The 12,627-nt window shown below is 36.3% G+C and overlaps 1 protein-coding gene across 1 annotated transcript; it reads right to left on the bottom strand.

The window, feature by feature from the left end:
• Window positions 1–11,014: 11,014 nt before the first annotated feature.
• LOC130049700 (uncharacterized) lies at window positions 11,015–11,701 on the bottom strand. Its single transcript, XM_056147633.1, has one exon. It carries the CDS (start codon window positions 11,699–11,701, stop codon window positions 11,015–11,017), a length of 687 nt encoding a protein of 228 aa, XP_056003608.1.
• Between the last annotated feature and the right edge of the window lie 926 nt (window positions 11,702–12,627).

Raw genomic sequence — 12,627 nt, 5'->3', positions numbered from 1 at the left:
GAAAATTATCGTACAGGTGGTCTACACTCGTCTAGTATACAAGTTCCGCGTTGGTTATTTTCATCTCATTTTACGAATCTCTAATTATGATTTTTATTCAATTCGCAATAAAATTACCCTTATAATCATTGCATTTTCAGATTTCGAAAATGTACGTTGTTACCTTGGAAAGTGAGCAGACAATATTAGACCGGGGATGCATATTTTGGAATTCATATTATCAATATAGCAGTTGATAATACAACGAACCATTCGTTTCCAGGGAAAAATCATTCTTCATCGTAGGCATTAACCAAAATTCGCATATCAATATCTCGTATGCATTAACAATATTAAAATTTACATTCAATTTTCTTAGCTTAACTTAACTGTCCATACTTCGATTATATTTGGCATAAAATTGTTCAAATCTCGTTGAAATTGTCTGAAACATACTACACATTTCGTATTTCAGTCCAAAACTTTTTGAATGAATGTGGTCACCAAGAACTGAGAGGAATGCCTCATCTCGATTACATAACACATTCTGTTTGGGCCCTAGAGCTAGCTAGTCTTCTCATCTTGCTACGAAAGCACTCCATTGGGCTCATATCTAATGAATTTCCTAGAAAACATTAATATAACAGCTTGAAATCCTTTCGTTTGAAGCAGAGGAAGTGACTTCGGGCGATAGAACTGTTGACTCTGAATTGTTCTTTAAAATAGAAAATATCGTGTTGCAAAAGCCACGCATTCGGAGGGAAGATGAGGCTACAAGCAACATCGGATATACAATCCAGTAAAACGTATCGGGAAGGAAATCCCAAAAATAAAGAAGTCACATTTAGGATGCAGTTCAAATGCCAATTAAAACCAGATGTTACCGGTTACCGTTGGTAGTGATACCACATTTCACTTAGTGACCGGAAAGTATTTGGTTCGATCTCGTGCCTTGACCTTGTCAAACCTATGACGTCAAAGATAAACTACACTCCTTGAACAAACGCTCGGCATTTAGAAGCGTTGATATGTTTTACGTTCCTTTGACAATAGTTCACTTATATTCAGAATTGAAGTAAAAATAATGAAGACCATGGATAGCGTTCAGGGCTGTAGAAGTGAGGGATTTGTAACTTACTGTAACGCCTGATGCGACTCGTGAATTGGGGTCCGCTATATACTCGCTTCTAAGTGTTGCGCGTTTTGGCGAAAGTAGCAATCACTGACATACAAGTCTTAAATTTGACGCGTCCATGGCACAAACGGGGTTCGAAATCACGACTTTCGTATCACGAAGCTGTGTTTACTCTTATTTGCACATTAAACGCTGATTTGTATTCATTTTAAAAAGTGATTCGAGTTTTCTAATCTTATTTCACTATTAACACTATATACATGTACCGTATAAGTGGAATTTTTAGTGAGACACAAATTTAGCGAGTTTTCAATAACAATGGGTATATACACTTAGCAACGTTCATTCTAGTGACTTTATAATTCCAGGGAAGATAACCACTACCTCCGATATGAAATGAATTGTTAGCGATATTCAACTCTAGCGACCTCATCACTCTCGCTAATTATGCCAATATTAAATCCTCGCTAAAAAATCACATTATACAACATCAAAGCCGACGACTCCAAATAAAACATGGCGCGTATGTAATGTGTTAGTGTACATACATGTAGACACACAGCTGTCGATGTATCTATCTCCAGCAGAAGAGTCAAGCCACACGCAATTCATCTCCTAGTTCGAATTTATTATTAAAGAGTAAAGGCATACAACTCTAAATATAGGGTACCCAAGTTTGCTTATGACCCAAACGCGTATGGCGAAAGTAGTGGATCAACGTGTTAGACAGGCGTTGTTAGCACCCAATCTCTCACCAGAGGGCGTATTACGCTAAGCTACAACATCAGTGGCAATCGTAACTACTCGGCTATTTCCGTAGCGCGTGATCCGATTGCATCAGTGTGAGCGTATCGGGAACGATAACTCTGGGTAGAGATTGGTTAGCACCTACACTGCTTTCGCGCCATGCATAGGCCACAATGTGTGGCAATTCATGCACACATACAGTGTTAATGAAAAATTATGGAATCCACTTCAAACAAATAATCAAACTAAACAAAAACATTTAAAGCATTTATACAAGTTGTAACTGAGGGTAAAAAATTGCAAAATAAACGAACAATTTTACTGACATATTTGTGGTTGAATATGAATAATTTGATTGAATGAGAGGGAATCTGAAGTAATAAACTCGTCAAAACTGCAGAAAATGTTGATTCATGAATTGTCATCCTGACATTAATACCTGTTTGCAATCTCCGATGTGCAATTCAGATTTGTAAACAATTTAACATGCCAATTTGAAAGAAAATTCATAATCAAAATTTCATTCGAGTGGCATATTTGCTTAATTATCATTTTCTTATAGTACATGTACTTCAAGTCATTCATGAAAGGATGTAATATTTTAGAACAAAGCTAGTTACACACATCAGCTGCCCTCGGTCTCAGCAACTTGACTATGTTCGGCAATCATCGTTCCCGTGTCCGAGTGTATGGCGATTGCATCTGAGCCTATGGCGGTCTATACGAAACGCTCATCATATATATGCTCTCAAGCAACATTCCCTTGTTTATTTGGATGACTTTTTTTGCATCAGATCTTAAGGATTGTATTAGGTATACCGATAGGTGTTAATTGGTGCATACTTGGATAGTTGAAATATACCGTCAGTTACAGCTTCCATTAAAAGTGCTTTGTATAATGAAGAATTTAATATATTCTCTAGGTTATAAAACTACTAATCATGTGACATACTTGTACATTATAGAACTACTAATCACGTGACATATCTGTACGTTATAGAACTACTAATCACGTGACATATATGTACGTTATATAACAGCTAATCTTGAGACACATTTGTACGTATTCCTCTACCTGGGTGATACTTATCGTACAGAGAAAGTCAATAGAATTATGTGCAGATATTTTTTTCCCACCCGTTTTTACATTGATGATACACAAAAAATAGATCTGTTACAGTCTATCAAGTTTGGCTAAACTACTTGTCCTTGTTTCAGCTCTCTCGTTGGTTTGGTTGTCGTGGTTTCGTTGGGCGCTACAGGTAAGAGCGATAATTTAAAGGGATTGACTCCTAATCCTTGTCAGATTTAATTTCCAATCACATTCAGGAGGAAACAGCCTTCTTGTCCTTTTGAGATACTAAGACAGGTAAACCCATAGAATTTTGCTTGACTTTTCACATTCAAGTATTGATTAAACGTTACCATACAGAGTTATCTCTCTTTATCTGTTCTTAACAATCCAACGTCAAATTTGTTTAAGCGTTATGTAATGACTAAATACTGAATGTGACTTCAATAAAAGAGTTATATTTTGTATATATGTATACATTGTACCTTTTTACAGTTAAAATGTATGGGAGCATTGACAAATTTCCTATACATTCAACACTAGATGAAACCCCGCGCAAGCTCGGGAAATCACAGTTAAGTACATATACACTGTAATATTGCATAGAAGAAGGACTGCTTTAATGCGTGTTTGAATTGTTGCGCACATGAATTGAATAAACGATATCTCAAATTGTAATAAATCTAAGAACAATTTTTAAATAATTGCGTTCATTAGTTATGCTATATATATCGACAAAATATGTGTTATCTGTTCCAATGCTTCGGGCCGAGTGGTTAGAGCATCGCGCTCAAAATCACACAGCCTCTCAACTCTGTCGGCGCGGGTTCGAATCCCGCTCGCGCCAGTAAGTGAGGAAGTTTCCCAGTTTACTTTCGGAAGGTCGGTGGTCTCTTCCCAGGTACATTGTATCAGGGTTCTCTCTTCCACCAATAAAAACTGGGTGCCACCATATAACTGACAAATTGTTGAGTGTGGCGGAAAACATCAATCAATCAATCAATGTTCCAATGCTTATACAACACGTACTAAACTTATGGGAATTGAAAACTGTAACATTGGGATTATGATTTACGATTTTGAATGATTCGGAATCTGGATTTTTTTTAAAGACACATCGACCTTAGTAAGGAAGTAGTTCAACTTATTTCATTTTTAAATATATTTATATTATGGTACAGCGATGTATGCACATGCGTTCGTTCAGGGTTTTCTGTTTCTAATTTCATTTCTCTATTACATATCAAGCTGAAACTCGCTATGTAGTTTCATTGTGGGTCATTCTAAATCATCTTGCAATTTTGATTTCTCTTGCAGGAGTTGTGCCCTTTTATTTGATAATTATTGTTATATTGAGAGTAAATAATCTATCCGGCAAACTTTCTCCCACAATTTTCAAGTGAGGACCATCTTGTTTTACAGAGTATTTGTATGGAAATTGAAGATGTGCATGTGACATGGATTTTGATTTTCTTCAATTTTGGAGAAAATTGCAGGTTTTTGAACTTAGTTTTGAGAAAATATCGCATGAAGAGTACATGATTTGTCTGTTTTTCATTCCACAGTTTTCATGTCAGGACCTTCTTATTTTAGAAGCTATGGTATTTGTAAATAACGTGGAGATTTACATAGTGCAAGGATTTTCATTCTCAATAATTTTAAATTTTCTTTGACGTTTTGAATATTTGAGAGGTTGTTGAACTTGGTCAAAGTTGGGGAAGTATTTTCACACAGAACACTTGGTTTGTCTATTGACCTCATGTCATATTCGAAAGTCAAGATCCTTTATTTATATTATGCAAAGAAAGTTTGTCACAGCTTGATGATGGCTGATACTACCTGAAGCAAAGTTCTACAAATTATGGCTTAAGAAAAACACCCCAATGTAAGCATTTTCATGGGCGTATTATGTACCGTTTGCGGTACTCGTTATATTGGTAGGCATATTCATGATGCTGTCACTAAAGTCAGTCGGCACACATTTATAGATATTGCGTTTGAACTTTTTGCAGATTATAAAATCAATATTTGGATGTTTGTAAATTTATCAATTACACGCTTGACTGCTGTTCTTTAGTATGTATCGCCAAACTCGTCTAATAACATGACTGTTGATGAAGTAGAAGGAGAAAAATCCAATCAATACCTTTTTAACACATAACAATATCTTTAATACTAGAAGAATTTACTTGTTTTTGTTTTCTTTCTTGTCTGACATAACCCGATTAAGGCCAATAGGGGTCATGTTCCGATGGACTTTATATCAGCCAATCAGCACGTCGGCTTTGAAATCGTCGGTGTTCACAATTCAAGGAAAATGACTGCGATTGTTTGGTTTGAAAGAAAACACATAGCACCTAGATGCAACGTCACAATGCCCAGTTTACGTCGACTGGCGTTATATTCCTCGCGTTATTTAAGTAAACCATCTTGAAAACTATTCAAATCGTACCCATCCCATTTCATACATAAATCGGAATTCACAATTAATTTAATTTGGGTGCATTTCATATCTTACGTTTTGTTGTTTGTGTGAACGGAATAAATTAGGCATTATTGCGAAAATTTAAAATTCGTTATGCGAGAATATACAATTTTACAGTGTGGAATACACTTCGTGGGAGAGAGATTACAGCAATTTGTTTACGAATTGCCAGGAACCGCCTAAATAGCCATCATTGTCTGTATGGTGCAATCTGACTGGCTGATAGTTCTCATGAATATTCGAAGCGAAAGGTCATGCGGACATGACCCCCTATGGGGTTATGTCAGATCCTATTGTAGCGATTGTGAGCGTATTCTAGGATGTGATTTTAATTAGATTGCAAATATAACATTGTAACGGGAACCAGTCTGTTTCCGGCCGCAAAGTGCACTCAGTCTGCCCAAAGCATAAAAGCTATCAAAGTACCCTTAAACTCTGTACTGAAGGGCGTAATACTAAGGAACAGACTAAGTCCACTGACAATGTCAATTTACAATGACTGGTCCTGTTTTTGTTCAACCCAGGTTCAGATATAAGATTCCTAGATTATGATCAACACCTTGGAATAAGAAGAGAGTTTGAAAGTTTTAACAGATCATTTATTATAGTATAATACTGAATAATTTGATTGACAACAAATAACATAAGTTTTCAAAATAATCTCCAAAAATGTAAACAAAATAGAAAGGTAAATGAGTTAGAAAACGAAGATGAATTGACCACTGAGTAATTAATAACCAAAATGAATTTAAATAACAAAAATAAATAAGGGGAAAATGAAAATATTATGGACTAAAAAAACATCAAAGGAGAAGGGAATAGGCTTCCATACAACATCTAACAAACCCTAAAGCACATGATGGCTCGCTATACCATGAAAACTGTATGTAAATTCCTAAGTATCAAAAAGGCACTAAGCTCAGTAATTTTCTCTACATAAAAAATAACTACAATGCTATATAAAGTAAAGTTGTAAAGGGATATCTAATTCAACCTTAAACCAGTCTGACTCTATCCAGGGACTAAATTACATCTTAAAGAATTTAGACTATTTCCTAAACAGGTAAAAAATAAGACGGCACGAGCAGTCCGGGATTTAACCCAAGAGAAGAAGAGAAGAATATAGAGAGCACGAACCTGTGGGTTCTTTAGCCCCTAGCAAAGTGACTTGAAACTGCCGCTGTCACTGTTTATATACTAACTCTAACGAATGAAAATGACTGTAACTAAGAGACTTTGAAAACTGCAGGGTGAAAATCTAAAACGATTCCTGGTGAGTTTAAGGCACTAGCTTTAAACCAATGAAAAGTTAGGAAACAAATTAACTTTGGAATGATTGACAAATTCAACAGCATAAACAGTACATGTGAGAAAAATAGTAAAGTGAACAATTTACATCAGATTCAGACTTTACACAAAAATGATGATCTACAGGATGTATAGTAGCATAAACATAGGTAATGAATTAACAATTTAAATGTTAATTAAACCAAAACTGTTACATTCCTCCCCCCTTAAAACAAAAATTACAATTTTTTTGTTACAACTACAAAAGACCAAAGTAAATATCTAAATGGAAATAAAAAAAAATTAAAGTTTATTTCTTAAATCCTCCCACGGGGCACTTTTCATCTCTGGGGTTGTGGTCAGACAAGGTGAACAATGGGGCTGATGGGGCACTCCTCTGTCTCTCCTCACATGCATGGTCCCTCTCCTCCCTATAGATCCTGGGCCTGGGCCGCCGCACACCTTTGGGATCCACAAACTTTGTGTTTGGTTTGGCTTCACTTCTCACTGTTTCATCTGAGGTTACTTTGTGGGCCCTCCGGAGATGCCGCCTAATTTCGGACATTTTAATGTCCTTGAAGCCGCATCTCGGACACTTGTATACGGAGACCACACGATGGTGATATCGATGGTAGTAGCTCCAGTATGAGGCCAGATGACCAATCCAATGGTCCCCGGATAGACATCCAACCACTGGGCACCGCATACCATCCTCTGGCCACTCCTCACCCATTTCTTCCTCCTCAAATGCATTTATTTCTTCCTCATTTGGTTGCAGTTCTACAACATCCATTTCTAAAATATAGAATTATCTATTAAAGTTTCCTTAAAATTTCTATGCATTCCTATTCCGTATAAAGATGCAATATTTTTCAGTCTCCCTATAATTTGAAATTAAATTAATATCGTTACAACTTACTGAAAGATTGTAATAATCTGTGACATGGAATAAGTCAGACATATCTATAATTACTATTGTGTAATCTCAATGCACTTCTCACACGTAGAGTCCTCTACTAATATTACTCTTAGTAATCATAAATATGACTTAAAGGTTTTGAAATCCTACACAATAAAGGGAGATAATTTATACATGTTCATCTACGGAAAGCATTAATCTGAGAATGCTTAACTCTCAATGAATCATTATCCATTTTACTGCTAAAGGATAGATCTAAAATGTATGAAAATAACTGACTGAAATGTTCAACTTCTAGATAACGTAATATAAATCAACTACGGTGTTCTATTATCAATATAAAACAACTCTCATTGAATGTATCCAATAAAGTCAAATCAGCAATCATATGACTAATTTCAAAATGGGGACTCGTAAAACATTTAAATCCCTATACCCGTACTAGAAATTGCAAAAGAAGAAGAAAAAAACCCGGAAAACAAATTCACTAAATGCTGTCAATACAAAAATGACAGTATGTCATTAAATATATATAAAACATATATACAATGGGATCTCTGGCTCAAGGTGAATATATATCCCTTGGTCTAATTTGACGGCCAATTCTTGACCTTTTCACTTCAGGACTGGGGTCTGGAATAAAATCAACTAAAAATGATTCCTCTTCACTCAAGAGTTCACTATGTACAGGATCAAGGGTAATTTCTTCAGAAATAGATTCCTCAAGGGGAGTAACTACTGGTATCCAATTATGTGGAGGAGTAATACCCTAATATGGTTTTAGGTGGTCTACATGGACTACAATGCATAAACTATTAGGTGTTTTCTGTATTCTATATGTCACCTCTGTAAGTTTGTTAATTACTTTGTAAGGTCCGATCCAACCTAAACCTAACTTCGCTCCTGCTGTAGGAGGATATCATCTCCACACATAATCACCTTCTGAAAATTGTCTAGGTTTAAGACCTCTATCATAATACTTCTTTTGTTTCAGAGCAGCTCGCTTCAGATTTTCATTAACAAAATCGTAAGTCTCAGACAGAACACTTCTCAGCCATTCTACGTATTCAATTGGGCAAGTGGGATTTGAGGTACCTTGGGGGTTTCCTAAAATAAGATCCATAGGACTAGAAATTTCATGACCAAACATAAGCAAATTGGGTGAACAACCAGTACTTTCCTGGGCAGTAGACCTGCAAGCCATAAGAAGAAAAGGCAAATTCTCATCCCAATTATTCCTATTCTTATTTGCATAACTGGCTAACATCTGTTGTAAAGTCCTATTTTACCTTTCCACTAACCCATCGGACTGTGGCCTATAAGGTGTAGTCCTTGTTTTCTCAACACCAAGTTTTTCACACAAAACTGAAAATAATTCTGACTCAAACTCACGACCCTGATCAGAATGGATCTGCTTAGGGACACCAAATCTACAAATAAATTCATTGACAACCTTATCACCTACGGTCAATGCGGTGTGAGTAGGAACTGAATAAGCTTCTACCCATTTTGTAAAACAATCGCACAGAACTATTAGATATTCATTTCCATCACCAGTAACTGGAAGAGGTCCTACTATGTCTATTCCAACCCTATCTAAAGTAACTGACTGACAAAGTGCTGATCTACCTAACCCTGGACCACCTTTAGCCCTTGCACACACATCACACTGCTTACACCAGCGTTTAATATCGTAAGACATACCTGGCCAATAAACCCTACGCTTGATGGACTTAATGATGCGTTCTCTGCCTAAATGTCCTGCAGTCCTAGATTCATGTAATTGGTGAAATATTGTAGATCTATTTCCCTAGGAGCAACCAACAATAAATTTTCACCATCATTTGAATTTTTCCATCTATAATAGAGGTTACCTTCAACCACTGTCAATGACTCCCATAATCCCCAAAGTGTTTTCAATCCTGGAGATGCATCCAATACAACATGGCGGGGTGGTTTTATATCAAACCTTTCTTTCAGTCTAATAATTTGTTTGATTGTAAACTCATTTTGTTGCAGGTTAGATAACTCCTCATGTGACCAAATTTGTAACCAGTTTGACTCAGAATTACCACCAAGAGAATTTGTTGATGTATTGGGTTGATCTACTTCGGACTCATTATCTATAGTCCTTAACGGAGCTACCCTACTAGAGAAATCTGATGTCCTAAGTAACTCCTCAGGAGACATAAGGCAACTGTGATTCTCAGAATGGCAGTCTGGACAATCTTGACGCTTACAGTATTTTGTTGGTCTACGAGATAAACTGTCTGCATTGTTGTGTAACCTCCCAGGTCTGTGTATTATGCTAAAGTCATATGTTTCCAGGACTGAGAGCCATCTGGCTAACATCCCTTCTGGGTTCTTAAAATTCTTTAGCCAAATTAATGAGGCATGATCTGTTCTAACAGTGAAGTACCTACCCCAAAGGAAGTGTCGGAATTGTCTAATGAAAGTAATAACAGCTAACAACTCTTTGTATGTTGTACAATATTTGGCTTGGTGCTTGTTTAGTGTACGGCTTGCATATGCTATGACCTTCTCCTCACCATTTTGAACCTGTGACAATACAGCGCCAAGTCCACAGGAACTTGCGTCAGTATCAAGAATAAATTCTGAATTGTTCTCTGGATATGCCAAAATGGGAGCTGTAGTAAGTAATTCCTTAAGTTTGTTGAATGCAGTTTGATGTATAAGGGTCCAACAAAATTTTGTCCTTTTTCTAGTGAGACATGTAAGAGGATTTGCAATTGTAGAAAAATTGGGTATGAACCTCCTATAATAACCTGCGAGACCCAAGAAACTACGAACTTCAGTAACATTGCTAGGTACAGGCCAAGTCTGAATACTTTCTATCTTACCGGGATCACATTGTATCCCTTTGCCAGATACAATATGACCTAAGAAACTAACTTTCTTCTAGAATAATACACATTTTGAAGGTTTTAAAGTCAAACTGGCAGATCTAAGCCTATCAAAAACCAATTGCAGATTCTGAACAGCTTGCTCAAAACTAGAACCAAAGACAATAATATCATCTAGGTAACAAAGACAGCTGTCCCACCTAAGACCTCTTAAAACTAATTCCATAAGTCTTTCATAACAACTTGGAGCATTTGATATTCCAAAAGGCATCACTTGAAATTGAAAGAGACCCATATGTGTAGAAAATGCAGTTTTTGGCTTATCTTTTCCCTCTATCTCACACTGTCAATATCCTGACACAAGATCATGGGTACTAAACCATGAAGCACCTGCTAATGAATCCAGAGATTCGTCAATACGAGGTAGAGGATATGCATCTTTCCTAGTAGCCTTATTTAGTTGTCTATAATCTACACAAAACCTCCAGGTTTTATCTTTCTTTTCAGCTAATAGTAAAGGGGCAGATCAGGGGCTTTCACTTGGTTCAATGATACTATTATCAAGCATTTTCTGAATTTCTTTTTCTACAATTTCTTTCTGTGCGTATGGCAACCTACGAGGGGGAATTTTAATTGGTTTGCTATCCCCAGTGTCAATACTGTGTTTGACTAACTTTGTCCTACCAAATTTTCCATCAGGACCCACAAATATATCTCTGTAAGAAACCAGCATCTCGAACAATTTTGATTTTTGTTCTTCAGTCAAACCAACCGATGACTTCTCATACAAAACATGTAAATTTTCTGGCAACTCAGATGAAACTTCAACTGACCCAACTTTCGACTCAACAATATCAACAGATTGTAATGTCGCAACTGTTGCATTCTTGTCAATTCTAACAGGCCTATCTGTAATATTTACTACTGAAAACAGAATATTTTCTGGGTCAACCAAAGTCCTGGCAACTAATAGGCCTCTCTGCTGTAAAAATTTAAAGGGCTCAACTAAACTATCTACAGATTTGTCCTTCAAACCAACAGCATAACCTGAAACAGTAATTTCACTGTCAGGGGGTACAATGATCTTTTTGGACCAATTGACTCTAGTGCAAACAGGAATTCGTTCTTTATCTAACTGAATTTCTTGACCGGCTAATTTTAATAAGCCTTTGGAAACCTGAATTGACACATCATTTTGCTCTAGAAAATCCATTCCTAAGATACCCTTAACGCGGGTATGTTAAGGCAGATCATGCTTCATTTATGCACGTAAACTGCATAATTTTTAAAATCCGTCTTACACAGAGAGAGGGAGCTACTAACTCTTAAAAACTATTTTGGTTGTTTACATGAGAACATTTTGTATCATAACAACATGACAAACATGCGCTTCCGTATGACGTCATTGCATGACTGTTATAAATAGATCATGGAGGTACCTTAATAGAAAATGTAAAAGTAACACATTATCCCAAGATTTGAATATTGGTCTAACTGGCGATAATGACGGTAAAATACCCATAGTATATCAGAATTACTGATAGAATCCTACCACTTTCAATAAGAAATAATTATTGAACATTTAAACACGAAACCATCTAGCCCATGTTTTACATTTTGCACTGATGCTACATGCTATGCAGTTTTCTTTAAAGGTTTTCTTAACAGACGATTCTATCAGTAATGTTTATATTAGCTGCAGAACTGTAGCTCTCTGAAAAAATATTGTGACGGACAGAGAGCTACATATCCACCCCCTATAAAAACCTTCAATTTACGGCGCACAAAAAGCTGCACACAATTGAGGCCTTATATCGTTGTATTCTTGTGTTGCTGTCACATAAATTTAATATAAAAAAATGCATAACATATTTTCCTACTATACCTGTGTCCAAACATACCTTCAAATATTCACTAAAGCCCCATACGAACCGAAAACTCACAGCTTCAAATGATTTCGTTCGTTGATGTAGCCGTGTTAGGTAGCCAGTCAATTCGAATCCCGATTCATTTTCATACTTGCACAATAACGTCTAGATGTGAACTAATATCCCCATAAATATTTAGTTAATTATTTTAAATAATATATCATCCCAGTTCCGTTAAATAATAATTCTTCAAATAGGTAAACTCACGGCA

Source organism: Ostrea edulis, chromosome 8 (genome assembly GCF_947568905.1).
Source record: "Ostrea edulis chromosome 8, xbOstEdul1.1, whole genome shotgun sequence".
Lineage (NCBI taxonomy): Eukaryota > Metazoa > Mollusca > Bivalvia > Ostreida > Ostreidae > Ostrea > Ostrea edulis.
Note: the sequence above shows the minus strand (reverse complement) of the source record. Positions and strands in the feature narration are given on the sequence as shown.

Excerpts from the sequence above, each read along its gene's own strand:
- LOC130049700 (XM_056147633.1), bottom strand. The coding sequence starts at position 11,701 with ATGGATTTTCTAGAGCAAAATGATGTGTCAATTCAGGTTTCCAAAGGC.